This window comes from Tachypleus tridentatus, chromosome 11 (genome assembly GCF_004210375.1).
Source record: "Tachypleus tridentatus isolate NWPU-2018 chromosome 11, ASM421037v1, whole genome shotgun sequence".
NCBI lineage: Eukaryota > Metazoa > Arthropoda > Merostomata > Xiphosura > Limulidae > Tachypleus > Tachypleus tridentatus.
This window is the reverse complement of record NC_134835.1, coordinates 31,518,357-31,546,247: the sequence shown is the minus strand read 5'-3', so window position 1 is coordinate 31,546,247 and position 27,891 is coordinate 31,518,357. Positions and strand designations below refer to the sequence as shown.

The 27,891-nt window shown below is 32.8% G+C and overlaps 1 protein-coding gene across 1 annotated transcript in view; it reads right to left on the bottom strand.

The window, feature by feature from the left end:
• Positions 1 to 487: 487 nt before the first annotated feature.
• The window catches only part of LOC143231872 (muscarinic acetylcholine receptor gar-2-like), a 44,269-nt gene continuing 16,865 nt past the window's right edge, over positions 488 to 27,891 (bottom strand). The window contains exon 2 of the mRNA XM_076466632.1: positions 488 to 12,114. Coding sequence (XP_076322747.1) covers positions 10,012 to 12,051 — 2,040 coding nt within the window. The 5' untranslated portion in view covers positions 12,052 to 12,114 and the 3' untranslated portion in view covers positions 488 to 10,011. The remainder of the gene's footprint in view (positions 12,115 to 27,891) is intronic.

The following is a 27,891-nucleotide window of genomic DNA, read 5'->3' as shown; positions in this document are numbered from 1 at the left end:
CTGTAAAACATTTTAAGTTTTAAATAAATGACGTAATATTCATGAACTTGGTACTGTAAAATATTTTAAGCTTTAAATAAATGACGTAAAATTCATGAACTTGTTAGTGTAAAATATTCTAGAGTTAAAATAAATGGCGTAAAATTCATGAAATTCGTGATTAGGAGAAGCTCACTTGAAGTAAAAATGTATCTCAAGACGGCTGGTATAGCTATTAAATCTTTTATTAAAATAAAGTACAGAACAATGTTTATACTTTCTTAGGTCATCTTCAGGTTAACAAAAAAGGTCAAAACGTTGTTCTATACTTTATTTTAATAAACAGTTTAATACTCACACCAGCCGTCTTGAGATACAGTTGGTATCTTTACTGTACTAATTGGTATTGAGATACTACTTGGTACTGTAGGTTTGATACTATATTAACTGGATGACAAACAATTTGATTAATTTTTTGAAAGCTTTATTAAAAGCTAGTACAGTTTCTAACAAAGTAAAATTACATTTCACAAGAATAGACAAAACAAGCACATTCAATTAACATTCTACGTACGTAAACTGTCTAAAGCATATTTGATTTACATATACACAAACCAGAACTATTAATTACTACATTAAGACGGGGAGTAATATGTAAAAATCAACAGATCCAAATAGATAATCATACAGATTTTTAGTTTAAACCATTTGAAATGTTTTCTGGTTGTTGTTGTTGTTGGTTTTTTTACGTTAACGAGCAATTTAAAGATGAAACAACAGTTGGGAGAAGATTCCCCAGACAGAAGAGCCCCATATCTTCAAATGAATTAAAATGTTATTGTACTTTTTTTCCAACTCAGTAAACTAACTAAGCAGTAAAATTAACCAAATTGTCTCTCAAACAGATTCTAAAGACCCTAATAAACCACGGTAATAGTGCAGACAATTCGAAACCAGGAAGTGTGACCCGTCTTGGAACGTTTAGGGAGCAGTTCCAGATGTAATTCTGTTTTTCTTTGTATGAATGTAAATTCACTTTTATAAGTAGTTTTGTAGTGATGATTTATTTCTTGATAAATAAACAAATATATATATAAGTAATTGTTTTTTTTCGATATCAATTTTCTTCTGGATATTTTAATTAAATAAGCCTTCCGAACATTCTTATAAATGATAAAGGTTATTTGAAACTCTTAAGCCATAAATTTTGGAAGTAGGTAAAGTTTGTTTGTTTTAGGACAAAGCTACTTTGGGTTATCTGTTGCGTCCATCTAGAGGAATCGAACCTACGATTTTAGCGTTGTAATTCCACAGGGAGACAATAGTTAAAGTATAATAGATTAAAACAGGATACAGATGAAAGCAGGTACAATTGGGGTCGACAATTTATTAGAGTTGACCCAAGTAAAACCCTGACGCTTCAACACTTATTACCCGTCGCACCAAACATGCTCGCCCTTTCAACCATGGGGCCGTTATAATGTGATAATCAATCCCACTATTCGCTGGTAAAAGAGTAGCCCAAGAGTTGGCGGTGTGTGGTGATTACTAGCTTCCTTCCCTCTAGTCTTACACTGCTAAATTAGGGACGGCTTGCGCAGGAAGCCCTCGTGTAGCTTTGCGCGAAATTAAAAAAACACAAACAAATCAACACTTGAGCTGTTTTAAAGTTTATTTGGTAAAGGCTACATATCATATGACTATAGCAAGCATTGCAGGGATTGTAAAAATAAGATGTTATTACTTATAAACAAAGATCTGCCTTAGTGTGGTGAGATTAAGCCTTATGGGTAGGTATGACCAATTCATCAGTCAAGGTTTTATAAGGATAGAGACGGAACACTTAGAGAAACTAAACAGTAAAGACAACTATCTGAATATAACCTTTTTAAAAGTAGCAGCAACATTGGTGAACAGGCGTGAGAAAATGTTTCATTCAGTTTGTTCGTTTGTTTCTTGTTTTAATGCAAAGCTATGCGCAAACTGCCAACTGCGCATGGTCCACTAAAGGAAATTAAACTCCGGATTAAATCAACTTTTCATCTATCGTTTCTTAAATATACAAGGTGTTCATGAATTAAATCATGTAACTCTAATATTCCTCATTTTAAGCAGAGTAACGCCATATTTTTGATAAACGTATTTAAGTGAATAAATAACATTTCACATATTAATAAACATAAACTAAATAGCGTAGAATGTAGATAGATATGGTGCAAATAAACCAACAACAAAAACATAACGGAATAAGAAAATTAATAAATACTTTGATAATGGTTTGGTTTGAATTTCGAAAAGCTACACGAGGGATATCTGCGTTAGCCGTCCCTAATTCAACAGTGTAAGACTAGAGGGAAGGAAGGCAGCTCGTCATCACCACCCACCGCCAACTCTTGGGCTACTGTTTTACAAAAGAATAACGGGATTTTCCGTGACATTCTAACGCTCCAACGACTGAAAGGGCGAAGATGTTTGGCGTCACAGGGATTCAAACCTGTAACCTTCAGATTACGAGTCGAGCGCCCCTAACCGCCTGGCATGCTTTGATATTAACTACCTTTAAAAATGATAAGTTATCATGTGACTTTTTTATTATTCAATTAGAAAAAAAACAACACAGGAAATGACGACATTTGGAACCTTTTCCACTGGCACGTGTAACATATACACGTTTTTCTATGTTAGAATATGTGTTTATCTTTCTAGCTTCGAATAAGGCCTGGCATGGCCAAGCGTGTTAAGGCGTGCGATTCGTAATCTAAGGGTCGCGGGTTCGCGCCCGCGTCGCGCCAAACATGCTCGCCCTCCCAGCCGTGAGGACGTTATAATGTGACGTTCAATCCCATTATTCGTTGGTAAAAGAGTAGCCCAAGAGTTGGCGGTGGATGGTGATGACTAGCTGCCTTCTCTCTAGTCTTACAGTGCTAAATTAGGGACGGCTCGGTGCAGTGGGCTAACAACCTACTCACTTAAATACTTGTTAAAGAATCCGCAAGCGATTGCGGGCCTAGATGGAATCTAATGGTGATAACTAACTTGAATATTTTAACGAACTAAATTTCTTTTAACAGTTTTCACATCAGTATCTTTCACATTCAAGGAAAAATGGGAACTCGTATTTTAACGTATTTCATGACACTTTCTTTTTTCCCCATATTATTGGTTATAAGTTTTATTTGAAAACCAATGATCGGGTTTTGGTGTTGTTTTCTAAATATACTATTGGTTAGTTCACTATCGCTGTGAAACCTATTTTGAGAAAAAGAAATTTTCTTACGTGTATGGTATGCACGATAAAAACCTAAGATAAAATTATTGCAAAAACAAGTACAAAATAATAATTTTTACTGCGATCCAAATTTTGTTCCATTATTATGAATTCAATGTGTGTTGTTGTTTTTTTACGAAATTCGCTTACTAAATATGCATACATTTAGTTTGAATAAAACTACCCGTGTTTTGAAGACGTCACTGGTTACCCGCGTGCATGTTTATGCCAATTTCAATATTTGTCGTAAGCAGTTGGGAAACAGAAAAGCTTAGTTATTACGATGCTGATTACACCAATATTTCGGTAGTGAAACAGAATCAAGTTCTGATCGATTACACCGCAACGTTTAGGGAATCTTCAACCACAAGACACCCTGAAAGTAGAAAGAGAGAAAAAAACTAGCTCCGAACGAACTGAAGCCTACAAATCTAATTATCTCTATCTTACCACGATGTAAAAAAATACCCACAGACCTTTTTATTTTCTCCAAAAGTACGAATGTTTTGAGATTGAAATAAAAACATATTCCTTGTATCCACCCTGAATTGTTAGCATTAATTTATCATTTATGTGAAAAATGAACTTTTTCAGATTAAGTTTGTAAACGTCTACGAGTATTTGTTTTCCTATCCATTTCTAGAGCGTAAATTCAAAAAGATGGACAAATTTACTGTTAAATAATAAGAGTTTTTTATCACCAGCTAATATAATTCAAAAAGTAACAGTTAGTGTTAAATATTAAAAATTTGTTCTGATCAGTTTACATAATGCATAGGGTAAAATTTACAATTAAATTTTATTTTTTTCTGGCTACTTAACCTGTTTATTTAAAACCCTCGCATCAGAAATAAAATCATAAAGGATTTTATTTGTTCTTGGTGAAAAAGCTACACAATGAGCTACCCGGTCTACTATGAGTATCAAACCCAGGAAAACATCATCTCTTAATTTGTGAAAAGAATTAATGCGTTATGTTCTTCAGTTTTATTTATTAATTTCTCATTTTTTTTTTATTTCTACTGTAAATATTATGCTTCGTCAATCAAAACAGCGCCTAAACGTTGTCCAGGTCTAACTATTTCCGCCCCGATTTTCTATTCAGAAGTCAAGGGTCAATATACATTAATTTTGTTAAAGAACATTCTAGCAACTATTTTTAATCTTTATTTTCTAAACCAGAAACAACATTTATATCGTATTATTTTGGTTTCCTTTGTTTTGAATTTCGCGCAAAGCTACACGTGAGCTATCTGCGCTAGCCGTCCATAATTTTGCAGTGTAAGGCTAGAGAAGTGGTGGCTAGTCATCACCACCCATCGCCAACGCTTGGGCTACTGTTTTGCAAACGAATAGTGGGATTGACCATAACATCATAACGCCCTCACGGCTGTAAGGGCGAACATGTTTGGCGTTGTAAGGATTCAAACCTGTAACTTTCAGATTGCGAGTCGAGCGCCCCAACCACCTGGCCATGCTGGGCCACGTAATATTTTGTTAAATCTAAATCGTAGACCACGTATTCATTAAAAATGCTTTAGACACAACACAGGCGAGGAGAAATTTTTTTATCAACCATCGCCTGGTGCACAGTACGAGCTAACCACCTTGATATACGTCCGAATCTGAAAAGAAGAACCCGAAATAAAACACAACCTATTAATCGTTTACCCTCATTGAAAACTATAACTATTACAAACTTCTTAGTAAATGAAAATGTCCAAACTTTATAAAATAATCGACTTACTCACGAAAAAGATACTGTGACGTTAACAGGAGCCCCAAGTGGACGGAACAACAATGTCACAGTACCTTACCGAAGAAAGTCTATTTTAATTACCTTTTCGCTTGCTTTACCACAGCCTTCTTAACTGGAAAGTGATGTTTTGATGTTAAGTAATCATATTTCGGTTTATATACTATAGATTATTACACTATTTCTATTTATAAAATTCACTTTCAATAAGCAACCTCTAGAGTATTCATATATAAATGTTTATTAACTTCTTAATCGTCATATTTGGATTTTGGTTTCTTTGGAATTTAGCGCAAAGCTACATGAGGGCTATCTGCGCTAGCCGTCCCTAATTTTGCAGTGTAAAATTAGAGGGAAGGCAAATAGTCATCACCACTCACTGCTAACTCCTGGGCTACTCTTTTACCAATGAATAGTGAGATTGACCGTCACATTATAACACTCCCACGCCTGAAAGGGCGAGCATGTTTGGTGCGACAGGGATTCGAACCCGCGACCCTCAAATTACGAGTCGAGTACCTTTGAAATCACGTCATCGAATTTGTTGCATGTATATGTCATTACGACATCTTCTTTTGCAGACACACGCAGGTGTATTTGTTTCAATAAAATGTAATTGTTTCTGTAATCAGTATAAAAAAAGTCCACGTGTTGACTATGAACTTTAACCAAAACACGCTCTGGTAAGAATTTTTTGTCAGATATTTTTATCATACAATGCTCGAGCAATTTAATTTTTAAAAAAAAATCACCATATTTCTTAGAAACATTTTTGGATTAATTATTCCGAATTCTCTAGGTTTTTTATTGTTTTGTTTCTTTGTTAAAATGTGTTTTTTCTAAATGTTAACAGACTAATATTTCAGTATATCTAAACCTATGTCTATTTCATTCTTACACGTGTTTCTAATAGGCATTTGAAACTCGTTTGCAGTAATTATTGTGCACCAGTAATATTGTTGTGGTCTTAAAAGCCTCGAACATCTAGGGATTATCTAACCATTAGTGTGAGGAAAATATATAATGAAGAACAGAATAAATCATGTATTATTAACAATTATCTTACCGTCACGTGATTCTTCTGTTTCTCCTAGTTCCACTCTTTCAAAATAGAACATAAAATTTTCCTCAATGTCAGAAACCTCCTTATAACTAAGAAATTAATTCTCCGAGGAGAGATGTTTCAAATTTTCAATAAAAACACAATTAATAATAATTATTTATAATTATAAGTGACATGTAAGTCATGAAAAATGTGTCTATGACCATTCAGGTTTGGGTTGTCAGTTGGGTATCTTCAATGTTAGTGGTGTTTTGGTATTTATATTATGATATTTATCATCATAATTCTCGTTAAAACTCATTTCTTAACGTCACAATGACAAGGTGAGGAGCTCGGGAACAACAAGCTAGATACCTACACATTATCGGCTCAGTGACTCAGTATACATGTGTTACAATATCTCTTAAGCCTACAAAATGTATTTAATTCCATGCGTTTTTACGCTATTACTATCAGGTATGTGTGTACCTGATTATTTATTTATTTATAGGAATTTGATACTCTTCTAATTGATTAAGTGACAATTGATTTACGAACATCAGATTGCTTGTCAATTAACAACTGACGTTAGTTATTTTTACTAATGGTAAAAAAAAGTTTAACTTAGCTGCTTTATCCCGTTAAAAATCTTAAATGTTTTACTTTCACTTCAGTGGCATTATTCATAGTCACAACTGATATAGAGCTCTATAAAAAAAACTATTCTTACTAGTTTTGTATGAACAGAATCTAGTGGTTACAATAATTCGTGACACGTTCATCACATCCCTTTACTAGGTAATCTGATTTCTTTAAGGGATGCCTACGTTCTGTTTTGTTATTGGACAAATACGATACGTTACGTGACACTTAATATCTGGATATATCTTAACTAAATAACAAAAAACTCGTCATTCCGTGAGACGTAAAATCCAGGTTTCACTATATTATATAATATCACTTTAACAAAAAATTATGTGCCGTTACTAGATAACCACGTATGGTTGTTAGATAAACATATTATGTAAGAGAAATTAACGTGTATCTGCTGGACATCTAGGTTTTCGTTATTAAATAAGGACATTATATAAGAGGAAGATAGTTCTCTTATCAGTTAAATACATTACGTAAGAGAAAAATAATATTTCGTTACTGGGTAACCAAATATCGCAGATGTAACGTTAATCTATTATAGAGTAAGTGTATTTTGTCCCGAGGAGCAGAAATAAAATAAGTATTTTACAAAATAAAATAATTTAGTACGTCAATAAAACATAAACGGACTTATAACAAGGAACAGCGCATCATTCAGAAACTATAACCAAAATTATTGACAATATGTCTTCACCGCTCAATAGTGGGACTATATAGCAACCGATGGAATATTTTTAAAGCCCCATCACTCCTCGTCTCTACCAAGTGTGACTGACAATATGCAATTATTGTTAAAGGATAATACAAGTTATTAGCCAGCTTAACAAAATTTTGATCTGTTATTTCTTTCGAGCCAGACTGGTTGTCGATACTTATTTATCTAAAGGCTAACGTAATATACTAACCAACATAAAATACTTATATGCTAAAACGGTTTATCATCTGCCACAACTGGTTGCCGACGTGCATTCCTATCCAGAGGCTAGTAGGCTTATCAGGTCAATTTTAGTCGAAGGCGTTGACGTAAGAAAAACTATTGTAAAAAAACAAACAAACACAGAAAATCATTCAACATTTCCTTCGGATTTTCGACATCCACGTGAATTCCACCGTCACAGCACACGTTTGGGAAATCAGAGATCCGAATCTACCTACCTTGTACGTGTCCTTTCCTCCTCTCACAACGCTGTCGTTTCGCACGCGGTGAATCTACAAGAATATCCAATAAACAGAAAAAAACAAGTCTTCACCTTGGACATTCCTTTCACATCACTTGCATTTGGTGTCAAGTTACAGTTGTAACAACAACAAAGAAACAGTTTTACGAGACTTCAGCATTCACATATCCGAGTCAAGTTTCGTTCGTTTCTCTAAATAAACGACGACAAATTCAAAGCAACCGATCCACAACATTGACGTTAAAGTCCAGAAAACAGTCGGACATTCGCGTTTTATTAAAACCTCAGGCTATTCTTTGAAAAGTATGACAATCACGTACGCTAAGTAAACATCGTACCTAATTCTCTTCACATGTAAATATTTATACAAAGGTAAATTAAATTCATCTTTGGATGAATATAACTAGAGGAAAAATAATACACTGGCACAGAACGCACATTCATACACCCTGACTTTGCTACTATCAATATTACACTGGTTAGCACAGAAAGTTATTACACTGTTACTAGGTAACAAACAGTTTTATCAGTGTAAAAAAAAACCACAACAAATTATCAACGTTATTCTGAACTACGATATTTAACTTAGCTTTTATACAAATAATTACAAGCATGCATGAATTACATCTGTTTACAATCTGAAAAATTAGTTTTAACAGTGAATGAATGTGACCTTTGGTTGGAATATAACTCCTACAATCAATAAGTTACAGCAAGAAATATTATAAGTTACAAAAAACAAACCCGTTTTCACATGGGTAACATCATCTTTTATCTTAAAGAGATATACCATGACAAGGTATCCGAATAGAGTAGCCCTAAGGATATAATATATTTATATTATTATGGTCTGTAACTTGTTTTCCCCACTTATTTTCCACTGTGAAAAGAAAAAAACACAGACATATATATATATATCCTTTTTTGTATTTTTATAACCTTCCAAAATAAACAATTACTCAACAGTACCGATGATGTATTTCACTTGGAAACGAAAGGGAAAACATGTTTCATAAATATGAGTAACGTTCCTGAATGACGTATGAAAAAATTGTTTGCTGTTCTCACAATGTCGAGCAGCGATTATTAGTTTCGATTTCCTTTGATTTGTGGTACTTATTGTGAAAAACAACAACAACACATAATACTTGTGAATAACTAAGTAAAGTAAATTTGTGTAACTGGTAATTTAAAAAAAACAAAAAACAACAACTCTGGAATGCTGCGTCCGATTGAAAATTAATAGACGACGCTAATTGGACTGTTTACTAACGGTCACGTGCACGACGAGTTTTTCTATTTTGAAGAATGACAGTGTGCATTATGTCCGGGGTTAGCAACTTCTCCAGCGTGGTACTTTCAGCTTTGTTGCTTGAGTATGTTCCCCTTAGCTCCAGTTTTCATGTAAAATTCCACATATCGTAATATATATACATTCCTGTTTATAGCCTTTGTTGACTTATCGAATCAGATGTTTTTAACCCCTCAGTGTTTGTTTTAAAAGCTATAAAGCTGGTTAATACAGCTGCTTTATAATAAAAAAAGACTGAGGAATTTCAGGAATTGTCCTTGTATTCTCATTAGAAATAAATATACACTACACATTTCCGTCACTCAAAACTACTCGGGCATCATCTGTGCTAACCACCCCCAATTTCGAAGACTAGAAGGAATGAAACTAATCAGCAGAAATCCCCACTCCATAACTATTCCTTACCAACGAATAATGAGATTAATCGTCACAATATAACGTCCCCACTGCTAAAAGAGCGTGGATTGCGAGTCGAACCATCAGGCCGCGCGAGACATCACAAATGTCTGATTGAAATCGTAACATTTTTTTAAATATAACACACGCTTCTTAGTTTTTCTGGTATTCAACCTCACAATGAAGTATGAAGTGGTTACTGATTGGCTCACCTAAACTGTAGGGCCAATTTCTTGAGTCTGTAATAATTAAGGCCAAATTATTCACTTTTTCTCCTCACGTAAATGACACTTTTGATGAATAAGAAACATTTCTGAATATTTATTAACTGATGACATATTAGAACACATTATAGCGAACGTAACTTCACGTAAGCAACACACTGTCTAGCCTAACTAAAATACGTTATCGACTTCGGAAGTTATATTACGTTCTGTGAAAATCTCCTTTAAGGATACGATAAAATGCTTTTTTGAACTGCTGATTAGCCATTGCGTAGCAGAATGGGTTGACGGGACTGTTTGCGTAGCACAGAAAGTACGTCAAGTAAAACAAATGATAATTTACGCAACCACTTGGATTGGAACAGAACCCTTCTACCAAAGCACAAATGTGGTACGGGGTCCAACAAAGAACAAATGCTCCTAAAATAAAAGAAATGGTTCGAAGCGCCTTTCTCGCCCTATTTTCGGATTTTGATTTTTGTCTTCTTTCGGTTGATTTTCTTCTTGTCTTCTTCATTTTCTGTCCCAGAGTCTTGACGAAGGCTTTCCTTGTCTTCATTGTGGAATAATCTTTGAATGACGAATTGGAAGTAGCGTTCGTCTGATCGTAATCAATAATTGGTTGAAGTTCTTCTTTCTTGGCGATACGTGTTATAGTCTGTGTTTCAGAGACACGTTCTACTCGTAATCCAATCAAATTATTTTTCTTCCGAAATGGGAAAGTTAAAGCTTCATTTAACAACACCACGGGGTCAGTGTTGACTGCTTTGTCGCTGGTAGACGAATTTTTATTTGAAACTTCTGCAGATGGAGATTCGTTTGACTGCTTTAGGTTTTTTGTTTCATTTGAATTAGGCGACATCTGATTCTTAGTTTTCTTTTCAACCGAGTCTTCATTTGGAGTATTCGAAGCAGATGTATTATCATCTAGTTCACCCCTAGTGTAAGTTTTATTCTTAGAAGTCTCAACTGGAAGGTCAAGCTTTAAGGCTCTTTTGTCCACAACTTGTGGTTTAATAGTGACGTTACCGTGGACAGCCGTCTTTGGCATACGCTCGGGTTTCGGATGATGTTTTGCCTTACGTTTCTTGTGTCGGAACCGTTTGTTTGACTTTTCACAGCTGTCGTCGTCAGAGTCAAACGCTGGGCTGCTGCAGTAGCCTTCTTCTCCGTCCGCACCGCCTAAAGCCACTTGATTTCCCTGGTCGTGGTTGTTGTTCGCTTTAGAAACTCTGTTTCCTTTCTCTTGATTTGTTGCGAGAGTGGACTGATCTTTAGACGTATTTACTGTGCTAGAACTTCCTTTCGAAAGACTACTTAGTGCAACCAGTGTCTGTAATTTTTTTTGTTTAGCGGCAGACTTCTTCTGCATATCACTAGCTGTCTTGTATATTCCCGTATAGAGTACAAAAAGGACTACCATGGTTACGTAAAAGTATCCTATTATCAAGGAGGTATTGAAAACTGGATCTTTTAAGAACTGTACAGCGCACTCACCAGGTTCGAGGTCTCTGTAGCCGATAAAGTGTTCCCATCCCATAATACTGATAAAAAATACAAGAAAAGGAATAATCCAAGTTATAGCTACCATCCATATGACTTTTTCTCTAGTTCGCCAGCCGCGATACTTCGCTGCGATCTTTACAGAGCAGTAGCGATCAATGGTGATTAAGAGGACGGTGTAGATGGACACCAGACACACAGTGTGGTCAGTCGCTAGCCATAAGTCACAAGGGATGGGCCCAAGGTCCCAGCGTCCAACAAGAACGTACACAGCATAAAAGGGCATCGATACTACACCAATTAGAAGATCGGAAACAGCCAGCGATACAATAAAGTAATTGCTAGGCTGGCGAATAGTTCGCTCAGCAACAAACGCCAGAAGCACTAATATATTTCCACCTAAAGTCAGGATGATACAAAGTCCGATAGAAACGGCAATAACAATAGTTAGCCATAGAGTATAAGGCGATGTGGAAATACCAACTGGCAAAGACGTCTCATTGCTAGAATTTGAATATAACGGTAGCTCATTTTTAAGAGTGTAGTTTAACAAAGTAGTTTCGTAAGAATTATTGAAGATGTTAAAGTTAATGCCAATCTTAGCCTTTAACAGTTGTTGATTGTAATTTCTAATCAATTCAGAACTTTGGGCTGTTGTCGTTTCCCACATATCCAAGTTTCTAAACGTTTCGTTGAGATCTCCACGAGCAGTAGTTGATAAAGGCGAGGCTGACCACATAATTAATGTTTAGGTATCCTTACTTTTCTATGTTGTTTCCTTCAATCCCTGGAGGGCTTGAAGCTGAAATGAGAAAACAAAATAAATATAAACATGTTTTTCTTAGTTTATGACGTTACTCTGGCGGAAAAGCGTTTGTATTACAGCTTGAACGCCGATAGATGGCGAAGCATTAAAAAAATATTAAGCCTAAGTATTTGAGATGTAAAAAAAAAACATTAACTGAAGACGCTATTACAAATTTTAGGCCTATTTGTTTATAATGCATCGGTAGCAAAATTTTAACTATTATTCTGTACATATATATATATATATTGAGGAGAATCTTTCGTCGTCCGGCCCATCTGACGAGTTGTGGTATTACATTTAAGGCCTTTTGAGTAGTGACTCATGAGAGACAAAATACAGATTTGAAGTTAAAGGCCTTTTGAGTAGTGACTCATGAGAGACAAAATACAGATCTGAAGTTAAAGGCCTATTGATTAATGACTCATGAGAGACAAAATACAGATCTGAAGTTAAAGGCCTATTGATTAGTGACTCATGAGAGACAAAATGTAGATCTGAAATCTAATTTTGAATCAGCAATAGAAAAATGAGGAGTAACCTGATAAAAAGTGCAGTTAACATGATTTTCAGCATCATTAGTTTGCACAGCTGGTTTTCTTTTCTCCACTGTATGTGTTGCAAGACGAAGCCACCATTGTAACGATCTATTTATTTATGTGTGATGCAGTGTTACGTAATCTTTAAAGGCAGAGCTGAATAATACCCACACTTTGCATATAGTAAAACTTACGAAACATAACTTCAATTATTCTTCATTTTTATACCATTCAAATTATATTTTGATTTTGTATTTCGAATATTAAACCTCATTACGTTACATTTAATTTACATTTTTTGAAAAATTCTTATGCTCTCAACGTGAGTAGAGTTTTGATTAAGAGACACACTTTAAAATATTTCTTATCTCAGTTGCTCTCATTTGTTTCAATAGATTTCTTAACGAAATAAATGTATTTGATAGTTTTTTTTAATTAAAGTTCGTTTTTCTTAAACTGTTGCTATAAAACAACCTTATAGATTTAACCATAGTTAAGGATACGATAAAATGCTTTTTTGAACTGTTTAGTAGCCATTGCGTAGCAGAATGGGTTGACGGGACTGTTTGCGTAGCACAGAAAGAACGTCAAGTAAAACAAATGATAATTTACGCAACCACATAAGTACACGCTAATTCTTGAACAACTAAGTACACGCTAATTCTTAAACAACTATGTACACACTAGTTCTAAAACAACTAAGTACACAATAGTTTTAAAACAGCTAAGTACACATTAGTTTTAAAACAGCTAAGTACACATTAGTTTTAAAACAACTAAGTACACACTAGCTCTAAAACAACTAAGCACACCCAGATTCTAACACAGCTAAGTACATATTGATTTAAAAACAACTAAGTGCACACTAATTCCGAAACAAAAATAGGATTTTTGCTTCTATAAAAACACCTGCCTACACTTAAAAACAGACCTGTCAGATACACAAAGTCTGCCATGATGAAAACTGACAACCATTCTCTCCAGCTGATAAAGTGGCTGACATATGATTTATTGATTAAAAAAAAAACCCACAAAGCTAAGGTGTAGTGTGGATACACTAGTGATTCGAAATGTAGCGAAACGTGAAAACTAGCCTTTGTAAGCCACTGTTCAAGGTAAGAGTCAACCACTTTCTCTTTATTAGAAATCTTTTTCTGCTAATTTCTCTCTCTCAGACGAACCCTCTTTGCGTCAATAAGTCGTGAACGCCTTTTAAAGGAACTATATCCAGCACGTGATCAAGTAGATTTTGTTGTGTTTTTTTTTGTAGCCACTTTACTAGACTAATCAGTAATGATATTCTGTATTGTTCGTTCAAAGGAAATTAGCTGATGGAGTTGATATTTCTAGCTTAATTGGAGAACCAGCAACATTGGGCATTAGGAATTCTTCGACAAATCGTGTTTGCGAAATATGAGAAATTTGATCTTGTTGTTCAATGGTAACAGATGTTTAAGCTACTCTGATGAAGTGTTTTAAGGCTAAGCACTTGAGTTTCTTTCTGTGTTTGTCTCGATCAAAAAATCAATAACATATGAAACTCTAGAAACGTATTTATTTTTCATAAATTATTGTTTGTCCATACTTACTAATAATAACGTCACGGGTACAGAAAGTGCCTCCCTTTTTCTTATAATACATCCTTTCTATGTTAATCTGGGCGTGACCTAGTATTTATCATACCGAAAGGTCCAAGGTTCGAACTACAATACGTTGTTGAACATGCTCGGCATATTTACGTATAAGCGCATTATAAAAGTTACAGTTAGTACAACTATTCAGTTTAAACTAGTCGTTTTTATTGCTGACCTGTCTCCTTCCTGTGGTCAGCTGTTCTAAATTAGAGACTGCTATGCCTGACCTTTGGGATCCTTTACCTGGTTGTTTTACCTACACTGCACATAAAGTGCATTCAAATTGCACCACCAAAATAACTTTGTATCAATTACCATAATTGTTAATTTACTTATATATAATACACTACTTTTGTGATAGTAACACCATGTAACACAAATTTTGTTCTGGATAGTATGTGTTATTTCATAATTGCTTATGTTGTAAAAGTACAGAAAATGACCATTATTCCCTTCAAACTTTGCTTTTGTGACCTGGATAATGAAACTTAGAAATTAACCTATTTTCTTTGTAAAAACGGGCAAATTTGCGCATTTTCATTTACATAAGGTCTGAATAAAACAACGTATGAATCAAGATTTACATGTATTTATACTAAAGTTATACAAAAATGTTTAGAAGTGAGTAGTTTTTCGAGATTTGCGACTGTAATGTAAATCACTTTCACGTATCAGTTCCCAAATATAGTCTCCCATCATGTTTTCGTTATATGTTCCCAGGTCACAAAAACAAAGTTTGAAGAGAAAAATAGGTCTTTAACACTTACTTTAGGCATAAGCAGTTAGGAAATAACACTTTATGCCAAGGAACAAGAAAAAGTAAAAATTTTGTTACATAATGTAATATTTCAGCTATCGGTCAGTTACCTCTTTCTTTCTTTGTGAACCTGACGATGTCTGAAGAAGGTCGAAACGTTGTTCGTTCCAGTACATAAATATTTTCTCAACCCAAACGAGCCGTTTTTACATATATATTTTTCTCTACAAGTGGGTTTTCTCATCATCACTGATTATAGTGTAATACTAGATTTCTGTATTTAGATTTAGTAAACCCTGGCCACATATAAAACAACTTTTTAAACGTCTTTTATACTGAAACAATTCATGAAAAAAAAAAGATTTGTTATTCCATAAATAACAAATAATGGTACGGGAAATAAATTGACATGTTGAACTAAATGTTTTGGGGTAAAGCTAGAAAATATATATTATTATTGTGTGTTCTTCTTTAGAAACCACAGTGTAGATCAAAAGCACGTGCAATCTGCTTAAAGGATTTACTTCTGAACGCCATCTACATTAAAACACAAGCCTGATAGAAACTAAATTTCATCTTCTGTCCTTCTAACTGTTATTTTGGTGAGTTATTATTGAGAAACCCAAAAATATTTTGAGTTTCATAGATTTAGTTTTAAAGAGTGATCACCATAGATAGAGAAGTTTGTTCTTATAAAACAGTAAAACGTTTTGTGCAACATGAAACTTTTTATTAAATGTATATATTTCTTATAATTTTCTGCTCTAAATATAAATATTTGCTTTAAAGTTGCCCAGAATTAGATAAGTCAGTGAAAGGTAAATGATGGTTTAGTAGTAACATGGCACACACACACACATGTAATATTTTTCATAACACAAGCTTGGCTGGGATAATAGGGTACTTGAATCGCAAACTGCGGATCGCGGGATCGAAACCCGTTACCAACGGTGGGTGGTGTTGACTTGCTGCTTTACCACTGATTTCTGTATACTTAAAAACTGGGAAAAGTTAACGTAGATAATCGTCAACGAGCTTTATACAAAATTCAACCAACAACAAAGAGTTATGGTGTCTGTCATAACACACTCGTGGTATCTATAGCAACGTATATAAAGTATGTATCATTTATAATGTATAACTGATACTTGCGGTAACTTATATACTCACGGTTCATGTTATAACACACAAAAGTTTGTGTCATTTGATATTTTGTAGATGGTGTTAGCCATTTAAAAAAACATAAGACGCCTGTCGTAACACATACACACACATAGAATATATATAAGATAACAATTATTTGATATTTATTAAATATGTGATAACATCAGTTACTACATAAACAGTTTAACCAATAGGAATTTAGATAGCAAACCAAAATAAATATTTTATATAAATATACTATAGAAAACTTTTAGAAAATGAAGACAAACTGCTATCTTTATTATCACTTGCATTTTCTAGTCTCACTTTTCTATCTATCATAGTTGTAACAATCATTATCAGTCTATCGGTAGTGTAGCACGTTGTTAGTAGACTGTATAATAAGTCTTCCTGTCTCACATCAGGGTACAACTGACTGCCTAGTGCGCCGTAGGGCTTTCCTGCAGAACTCTGATCTTTATGCAGTGATGGATGAATTTCTAATTGAACTTTCAACCCTTCAAGATATATTTCCCGAGTCTACGGTAACCTAACCAGATTAAGTTTACTGTCAATAATAAGAATAAGATAAGGTTTAAATCATCCCTAAGTAACCAAAACGAGAATATTTTTTAATCTCGTAAGAAATAAATCTTAATTAAAGAATACCCAAGTATAAACCCTATTTTTGTTATTATTTCCATAGTGAATAATAAAACAAATTTATTTTAATTCGTAATAAATTATACGCCAACGTCATACAATAATCCCAGTATTGAGAGCGAATTACACATACAAAGAATAAGGTTCCATGTTTCAAGCTACCCTTAATCTACTTCTATATAATTGGTCGTGCTCTCTTTGATGGAGGGGCACATCATGGCCAGATGGTTAATGCACTCGACTCGTAATCCGAGGTTTGCGGGTTCGAATCTCCTTGGCACCAAACATGCTTGCCCTTTCAGCTGTGGGGGAATTATAATGTGTCGATCAATTCCGCTATTCGTTGGTAAAATAGTAGTCCAAGAGTTGGCGGTGGGTGGTGAAGACTAGTTGCCTTTCCTCTAGTCTTACACTCTTAAATTAGAGACGGCTAGCGCAGATAGCCCTCGTGTAGCTTTGCACGAAATTCAAAACAAAACAAGCCAAAACTCTCTGATGGCTAGTATTACGTGCTATTGTTCAGCAATGCAGTTCTGGTTAACACAAGCTTCTATGAACTATCGCGAGATTATTCTTTAGCCAAACGCGTCGATCAACTTTTCATGGACTCTCCGTTATCTTTGGGTGGTCACCTTCTACGTTTATGTAGAGATCACATACTGCAAATATGTTTAAGTAAGTCAAAGTTCACAAAGCTTGTGTGATATTTCGTGAGCTTCAAGTCCTTGTCTGTTATCTTGTTAACGGTGCCAGGAGCTGTAACTAGTTTCATGATTTCTCTCGCCCGCATTCTTCAGTTTCAGACATTGTTTGCTTGTTTTTGAATTTCGTGCAAAGCTGCACGAGGGATAGTTTCAAACAGATTAACTTCGTTCGTCATTTGGAAATTTTCATTAGCGTTCTTCGTGTATCGAATTTTCTCATTTTTTGGTTTTTCCTCTATTAAGTGTTCTGATAAAATCTTTCTTCAGTTCACTATTTTCTCGTTTCTCAAACAAATTTCAAAATTGTGATTTAAAAAGTACAAAATTTCTGACCATCCTTCTAGAAGTCCCGCGTAAAAAGCTATGGTTGAAATCAGCTATTATATATAGTACATCAAAGTGCCCAAATTATACGATATTGGTTGTCCATGTCTTCAATAGAAACGGTTTGCTTGCTTCGTAATGCGTCTCCAGTGCATATAGACTTATGTGCAAATAGTAATTCGTTTCTTTACCTGTTTAATGATTTTTGCCCATAGGTGGAAATGGAGTTACGCGTTCCAAGCCTTACAAGCTTCGTTCAGTTATGCCATCTCAGCACGAGTGTTTGTGCAGTGTTCTGTTCAATATAAATAAAATCGAACGTAGATAAAAGCGCCCCACGCCCACCATTCGATTAACAATCGAACGCTTCTATGCGTCATTCAAGAACAGTTACATAAAGTTAGTTTTTTTCCCATTTGGATATTTCGATAATTCTGTAAAAAAATATATACTTGTAACCTGATTGCTTTATAATTCTTATTTTTTATCTTATGTAGTTTCTATATCAATGTAATATAAAGAAACAGTTGCAAGCAAACATACGAAACTAGGCTTAGAGCGAAATATTATGTTAGCCAATAATTGTTTTTGCAAGTTATTTTCTGTTAAATAGGCAGGATGGTGTTGGCTTAATGAAAACTACACAAAATTTGCTACGTGATCTCAACCGACCGTGGGAAATCGAACAAAGTAAACCAGAGTTGTAAGTCCAAAAACGTACCGATGGTCCACCGGAAGACTTATTGTAGAGCACGTAAATGTTTGTTTCCAAGTGAATACAACATTTTCCACACAGGTTATTAAAAAACGTTTTTCTTGATGGTTTTTCAAAATGGAAGGTTGTGTTCGAACGTTTTGAATTGTTATATAAAAACGGTTGTGAGTAGTTATTTCTACTGCTTAAAGGTTATATTTAAATGTTTGTTGTGCTGTTAGAAGGTCATATTACAGTGTTTGTGTCTCACTAGATGTGCGTTCGAACATTACATATAAATGTTTGTGTTACTAGTTGTGCTGTTAGCAAATTATGTTTAAAACTTTGTGTATAATTAATTATGATTTAAGAAGATCATATTTGAAAATTTGGTGAATCTAATTGTGTTTCTAGTTTGTTTGTTTGTTTTTGAATTTCACGCAAAGCTACACAAAAGTTATCTGCGCTAGCCGTCCCTAATTTAGCAGTGCAAGACTAAAAGGAACGCAACTAGTCATCACCACCCACCACCAACTATTAAGCTACTCTTTTACTTACAAATAGTTGGATTGACCGTAACTTTATAACGCCCACACGGCTGAAAGGAGAAGCGTGTTTGGTGTGACGGGGATTCGAACCCACGACCCTCAGATTACGAGTAAAGCCAGGCTTATGTTGCTAGAAAATTATATATAAGAGTTTATAGGTAAATAAACCTGATTCTAGAAGGATGTGTGTGTGTGTTTAAGTGTTTACTTGTAACTAGTGCTTCTAGAAGGGTGTGCGTGTGTGTGTGTAAGTGTTTACTTGTAACTAGTGCTTCTAGAAAGGTGAATGTGTGTGTGTGTAAATGTTCACTTGTAACTAGTGCTTCTAGAAGGGTGTGTATGAGGACTATTAGATAGTTTATATACATAAATACCTTTATGCTGTGTGTGTATGTATTATAAATGATCCTTCAAAATATGTACAAAGATTTTTTTATGTTCTTGAAGAGGAGGAAAACAAACATTTTTTGATATTTTTGAAGCTGAGAATTATATTTATTGTTTTCCATGTGCATTTTTTATATATTATTATAAAAGTTGCTAAAATGTAAAAAAAAAGAAAATATTAGGTTATACAAGATTCAAGTAGGTGAAAAAATATTAATGACAAATATTTTTCAAGGGGTATTCTCGCGAACAGCGCATGCATTACGTAACTGAATATGTAATGTGCTTTAGGAACTTGTAGCTTGATAATTAGCGAGACACAGTTCAAAAAGCAATAAATTATAAAATTAGGTGTTACGAACTGTAGTATGGGAACAGTGGTGTTTAGTTTGTGGTTACGAACCTGGTCACACCGACGTAAAGCCAATAACGTCTCTCGAGGTTCGTCCATTTTATGAGATTTAGATTAGTCCTAAATACATATATTAGGCTAACAGTGTATAGCAAGAGCATAATAATATGTAAATTAAAACTTAAAATACTTGAATTAAATATACGAAATAATTTAACCAATACTGTTAACGAAAGTAACAGTAGAAAAATTTCTTTCTTTAAAGTCACTCACTATCTGCGCTTTGCCAATTATAGGTATCGAAACCCGATATCCAACGTTGTAAGTTTGCAGCTATGCCTTTGTGCCACTAGAAAAACTAGTAAGAAAATAATAGCACGCTTGACAAAAAGAATAACGTTTGAGAGTTTTATGGTCTGAAATGATACATACTTGTAACACGTTGTGCTATTTTTGTTTTCACTATAAAAATGTATTTATTAAAATATGCTTTTAAGCTGTCGTACGATAAAGTTTATATCGAAGTTAGTGTTGTAACGCTAGCCCCTTCTTCGTTTATCTAATATAAAGTATATCATCCCAGTAGTTAAATATAATGAAAGAAGTATACATGAATATTTGCTGCACTTTAAATGAAACGTTTTGGGTGAATTGGTGTCAAAAGAAGATAATTCGTCATGGAAATCGGGTTTTTAATAAAGTTTTATGACACGTAGGAATTTTCTAATGAAAATGTTTTATTTCAATGTCTCTTTCCAGCAACTTGTGTTACAGTTGTAGTTTTCAGCTAACTGGTTTGTAGGTGAGTTGCTTGAAAATAATAGTTAAATATTTATTTGTAGCTATTTGTGTTGCTACAAAGGTTGTGTATTTTGTTTGTGTGTAGCTAGTTGCATTGCTACAAAGGTTATATTTTTGTTTTTGGGTGACTATTTGTGTTGTTACAAAGGTTATATTTTGATGTTTGTGCGTAGCTATTTGTGTTGTTGCAAAGGTTATATTTTTGTTTCTGGGTAACTATTTGTATTGTTACAAAGGTTATATTTTTGTTTGTTGGTAACTAGTTGTGTTGCTATAAAGGTTATATTTTTGTTTCTGGGTAACTATTTGTTTGTTACAAATGTTATATTTGGATGTTTGTATTTAGCTAGTTCTGTTGCTACAAAGTTTATATTTTTGTTTCTGGGTAGTTACTTGTGTTGCTATAAGGGTTATATTTTGATGCTTGTGTATAGCCAGTTGTGCTGCCTGAAGCTTGTATTTAAATGTTTGTGTGTATATGGTTGTGTTTTAATTATTCTGGTAGAAACTTAACCTTGCAGCAAAGTGTACTCAAACAAGCGATGTGTGTTTTTTAGTAAAATAAATCAAGAATAATTGAGGTTTGTAAGCTTCTATAGCTTTTGTTTAATCCAATAGTTTTTGCAAGTCAGATTTTACAGATGTTTCACATTTTCGGCATCTTTATGAGGTGCAATGTACCATTAAAAATGTGCTTTGATTTGAGCAAGTGGATATCTAAAATTGCTATTCAATACTTCGTTATCAAGATATTTTGTTCAATCCGAAGAAAATGTTTAAATTAAACATAACAGGAAGTTTATAGCAATTTTCAAAATAGTGTCTAATATTTCATGGGGGCAGATTTGCTGCAAATAGATATAGAAGCTTTCTAACTAATGGTAGCATACAGCAAAACTTAGGTAGTTATTTTTTTTCTAAGTCGAATACAAAGTTATTCAATTGGTTTCAACAACTAACCACGTACTGCACTGTTTTCGGTCCACACTAAATGAAACGTTTCAAAATTGAAATAAATCATTTTAACGTGTATGGACAGTGTTTGGTTAAGCCCCTTGCAAACTTATCCATTTAGAACATTACAAGGAATAATTTTACTTCATTTTAATACTAAAAGTGACATCCTCGTCACGAATAGGTGTTAAAATTCTATATATACCTGCTGGTTCGTGAGTAACTATTATTTCTACTGGAGAGACCAACTACAACTATCTATTTATATATATGTGCCACCATTATTCTTCATCTTTAGAAAAGCTGGCCCGTAACACAGAAATGTGTAATAGTATCTACTAAAATATGTTACGTGCAAAGGACTTGTGGATAAGTTATTTTTACATTCCTTATAGATAAGTACAAAGACAAAGTATTAAACAAGTTAAGTAGAGATGAACAAAACATTTAACAGGATAAGTAAAAGGACAAAGTATTAAACAAGGTAAGTATAGATAAACAAAACATTTAACAGGATAAGTAAAAGGACAAAGTATTAAACAAGGTAAGTATAGATGAACAAAACATTTAACAGGATAAGTAAAAGGACAAAGTATTAAACAAGGTAAGTATAGATAAACAAAACATTAAACAGGATAAGTAAAAAGACAAAGTATTAAACAAGTTAAGTATAGATGAACAAAATGTTAAACAGAATAAATAAAAGGACAAAGTATTAAACAATGTAAGTATAGATGAACAAAACGTTAAACAGAATAAATAAAAGGACAAAGTATTAAACAATGTAAGTATAGATGAACAAGACATTAAACAGGATAGGTACAAGGAAAAAGTTTTAAACAAGGTAAGTGTAGATGAACAAAACATTAAAAAGGATAAGTAAAAGGACAAAGTATTAAACAATTAAAGTTTAGATGAACAAAACATTAAACAGGATAAGTAAAAGGACAAAGTATTAAACAAGGTAAGTTTAGATGAACAAAATTTTAAACAGAATAAGTACAAGGACAAAGTATTAAACAAGAAAAGTGTAGATGAGCAAAACATTAAACAGGATAAGTAAAAAGACAAAGTATTAAACAAGGTAAGTATAGATGAACAAAACGTTAAACAGAATAAATACAAGGACAAAGTATTAAACAATGTAAGTATAGATGAACAAGACATTAAACAGGATAGGTACAAGGACAAAGTTTTAAACAAGGTAAGTGTAGATGAACAAAACATTAAACAAGATAAGTACAAGGACAAAGTATTAAACAATTAAAGTTTAGATGAACAAAACATTAAACAGGATAAGTAAAAGGACAAAGTATTAAACAAGGTAAATATAGATGAACAAAACAATAAACAAGATAAGTAAAAGGACAAAGTATTAAACATGGTAAGTGTAGATAAACAAAACATTAAACAGGATAAGTACAAGGACAAAGTATTAAACAAGGTAAGTGTAGATGAACAAAACATTATACAGGATAAGCAAAAGGACAAAGTATTAAACAAGGTAAGTGCAGATGAACAAAACATTAAACAGGATAAGCAAAAGAACAAAGTATTAAACAAGGTAAGTGTAGATGAACAAAACATTAAACAGGATAAGTAAAAGGACCAAGTATTAAACAAGGTAAGTGTAGATGAACAAAACATTAAACAGGATAAGTACAAGGACAAAGTATTAAACATGGTAAGTTTAGATGAACAAAACATTAAACAGGATAATTAAAAGGACCAAGTATTAAACAAGGTAAGTGTAGATGAGCAAAACATTAAACAGGATAAGTACAAGGACAAAGTATTAAACAAGGTAAATGTAGATGAACAAAACATTAAACAAGATAAATACAAGGACAAAGTATTAAACAAGGTAAGTATAGATGAACAAAACATTAAACAGGATAAGTTCAAGGACAAAATATTAAACAAGGTAAGTATAGATGAACAAAACATTAAACAGGATAAGTACAAGGACAAAGAATTAAACATGGTACGTGTAGATGAACAAAACATTAAACAGGATAAGTAAAAGGACAAAGTATTAAACAAGGTAAGTATAGATGAACAAAACATTAAACAGAATAAGTAAAAGGACAAAGTATCAAACATGGTAAATGTTGTTGAACAAACCATTAAACAGGATAAGTAAAAGGACAAAGTATTAAACATGGTAAGTGAAGTTTAACAAACCATTAAACAGGATAAGTAAAAGGACTATGTATTAAACAAGGTAAGTATAGATGAACAAACCATTAAACAGGATAAGTAAAAGGACAAAGTATTAAACATGGTAAGTGTAGATGAACAAAACATTAAACAGGATAAGCAAAAGGACAAAGTATTAAACATGGTAAGTGTAGATGAACAAAACATTAAACAGGATAAGTAAAAGGACAAAGTATTAAACAAGGTAAGTGTAGATGAACAAAACATTAAACAGGATAAGTAAAAGGACAAAGTATTAAACATGGTACGTATAGATGAACAAAACATTAAACAGGATAAGTAAAAGGACAAAGTATTAAACAAGGTAAGTGTAGATGAACAAAACATTAAACAGGATAAGTACAAGGACAAAGTATTAAACAAGGTAAGTGTAGATGAACAAAACATTAAACAGGATAAGCAAAAGGACAAAGTATTAAACAAGGTATATATAGATGAACAAAACAATAAACAGGATAAGTAAAAGGACAAAGTATTAAACAAAATAAGTGTAGATGAACGAAACATTAAACAGGATACGCAAAAGGACCATGTATTAAACAAGGTAAGTGTAGATGAACAAAACATTAAACAGGATAAGTACAAGGACAAAGTATTAAAACAAATAAGTGTAGATGAACAAAACATTAAACAGGATAAGCAAAAGGACAAAGTATTAAACAAGGTAAATATAGATGAACAAAACAATAAACAGGATAAGTAAAAGGACAAAGTATTAAACATGGTAAGTGTAGATAAACAAAACATTAAACAGGATAAGTACAAGGACAAAGTATTAAACAAGGTAAGTGTAGATGAACAAAACATTAAACAGGATAAGCAAAAGGACAAAGTATTAAACAAGGTAAGTGTAGATGAACAAAACATTAAACAGGATAAGCAAAAGGACAAAGTATTAAACAAGGTAAGAGTAGATGAACAAAACAATAAACAGGATAAGTAAAAGGACAAAGTATTAAACAAAATAAGTGTAGATGAACGAAACATTAAACAGGATACGCAAAAGGACCATGTATTAAACAAGGTAAATGTAGATGAACAAAACATTAAACAGGATAAGTACAAGGACAAAGTATTAAAACAAATAAGTGTAGATGAACAAAACATTAAACAGGATAAGCAAAAGGACAAAGTATTAAAACAAATAAGTGTAGATGAACAAAACATTAAACAGGATAAGCAAAAGGACAAAGTATTAAACAAGGTATATATAGATGAACAAAACAATAAACAGGATAAGTAAAAGGACAAAGTATTAAACATGGTAAGTGTAGATAAACAAAACATTAAACAGGATAAGTACAAGGACAAAGTATTAAACAAGGTAAGTGTAGATGAACAAAACATTAAACAGGATAAGTAAAAGGACAAAGTATTAAACAAGGTAAGTGTAGATGAACAAAACATTAAACAGGATAAGCAAAAGAACAAAGTATTAAACAAGGTAAGTGTAGATGAACAAAACATTAAACAGGATAAGTAAAAGGACCATGTATTAAACAAGGTAAGTGTAGATGAACAAAACATTAAACAGGATAAGTACAAGGACAAAGTATTAAACATGGTAAGTTTAGATGAACAAAACATTAAACAGGATAATTAAAAGGACCAAGTATTAAACAAGGTAAGTGTAGATGAACAAAACATTAAACAGGATAAGTAAAAGGACAAAGTATTAAACAAGGTAAGTGTAGATGAACAAAACATTAAACAGGATAAGTACAAGGACAAAGTATTAAACAAGGTAAGTGTAGATGAACAAAACATTAAACAAGATAAATACAAGGACAAAGTATTAAACAAGGTAAGTATAGATGAACAAAACATTAAACAGGATAAATTCAAGGACAAAGTATTAAACATGGTACGTATAGATGAACAAAACATTAAACAGGATAAGTAAAAGGACAAAGTATTAAACAAGGTAAGTGTAGATGAACAAAACATTAAACAGGATAAGTAAAAGGACAAAGTATTAAACAAGGTAAGTGTAGATGAACAAAACATTAAACAGGATAAGTAAAAGGACAAAGTATTAAACAAGGTAAGTATAGATGAACAAAACATTAAACAGGATAAGTAAAAGGACAAAGTATTAAACAAGGTAAGTGTAGATGAACAAAACATTAAACAGGATAAGTAAAAGGACAAAGTATTAAACATGGTAAGTGTAGATGAACAAAACATTAAACAGGATAAGTAAAAGGACAAAGTATTAAACATGGTAAGTGTAGATGAACAAAACATTAAACAGGATAAGTAAAAGGACAAAGTATTAAACAAGGTAAGTGTAGATGAACAAAACATTAAACAGGATAAGTAAAAGGACAAAGTATTAAACAAGGTAAGTGTAGATGAACAAAACATTAAACAGGATAAGTAAAAGGACAAAATATTAAACATGGTAAGTGTAGATGAACAAAACATTAAACAGGATAAGTACAAGGACAAAGTATTAAACAAGGTAAGTGTAGATGAACAAAACATTAAACAGGATAAGTACAAGGACAAAATATTAAACAAGGTAAGTATAGATGAACAAAACATTAAACAGGATAAGTAAAAGGACAAAGTATTAAACATGGTAAATGTTGTTGAACAAAACATTAAACAGGATAAGTAAAAGGACAAAGTATTAAACATGGTAAGTGAAGTTTAACAAACCATTAAACAGGATAAGTAAAAGGACAAATGTATTAAACAAGGTAAGTATAGATGAACAAACCATTAAACAGGATAAGTAAAAGGACAAAGTATTAAACATGGTAAGTGAAGTTTAACAAACCATTAAACAGGATAAGTAAAAGGACAAAGTATTAAACAAGGTAAGTGTAGATGAACAAAACATTAAACAGGATAAGTAAAAGGACAAAGTATTAAACATGGTAAGTGTAGATGAACAAAACATTAAACAGGATAAGTAAAAGGACAAAGTATTAAACAAGGTAAGTATAGATGAACAAAACATTAAACAGGATAAGTAAAAGGACAAAGTATTAAACAAGGTAAGTGTAGATGAACAAAACATTAAACAGGATAAGTAAAAGGACAAAGTATTAAACAAGGTAAGTATAGATGAACAAAACATTAAACAGGATAAGTAAAAGGACAAAGTATTAAACAAGGTAAGTGTAGATGAACAAAACATTAAACAGGATAAGTAAAAGGACAAAGTATTAAACATGGTAAGTGTAGATGAACAAAACATTAAACAGGATAAGTAAAAGGACAAAGTATTAAACATGGTAAGTGTAGATGAACAAAACATTAAACAGGATAAGTAAAAGGACAAAGTATTAAACAAGGTAAGTGTAGATGAACAAAACATTAAACAGGATAAGTAAAAGGACAAAGTATTAAACAAGGTAAGTGTAGATGAACAAAACATTAAACAGGATAAGCAAAAAGGACAAAGTATTAAACAAGGTAAGTGTAGATGAACAAAACATTAAACAGGATAAGTACAAGGACAAAGTATTAAACAAGGTAAGTATAGATGAACAAAACATTAAACAGGATAAGTAAAAGGACAAAGTATTAAACATGGTAAGTGTAGATGAACAAAACATTAAACAGGATAAGTAAAAGGACAAAGTATTAAACATGGTAAGTGTAGATGAACAAAACATTAAACAGGATAAGTAAAAGGACAAAGTATTAAACAAGGTAAGTATAGATGAACAAAACATTAAACAGGATAAGTAAAAGGACAAAGTATTAAACATGGTAAGTGTAGATTAACAAAACATTAAACAGGATAAGTAAAAGGACAAAGTATTAAACAAGGTAAGTGTAGATGAACAAAACATTAAACAGGATAAGTAAAAGGACAAAGTATTAAACAAGGTAAGTGTAGATGAACAAAACATTAAACAGGATAAGTAAAAGGACAATGTATTAAACAAGGTAAGTATAGATGAACAAAACATTAAACAGGATAAGTAAAAGGACAAAGTATTAAACAAGGTAAGTATAGATGAACAAAACATTAAACAGGATAAGTAAAAGGACAAAGTATTAAACAAGGTAAGTGTAGATGAACAAAACATTAAAC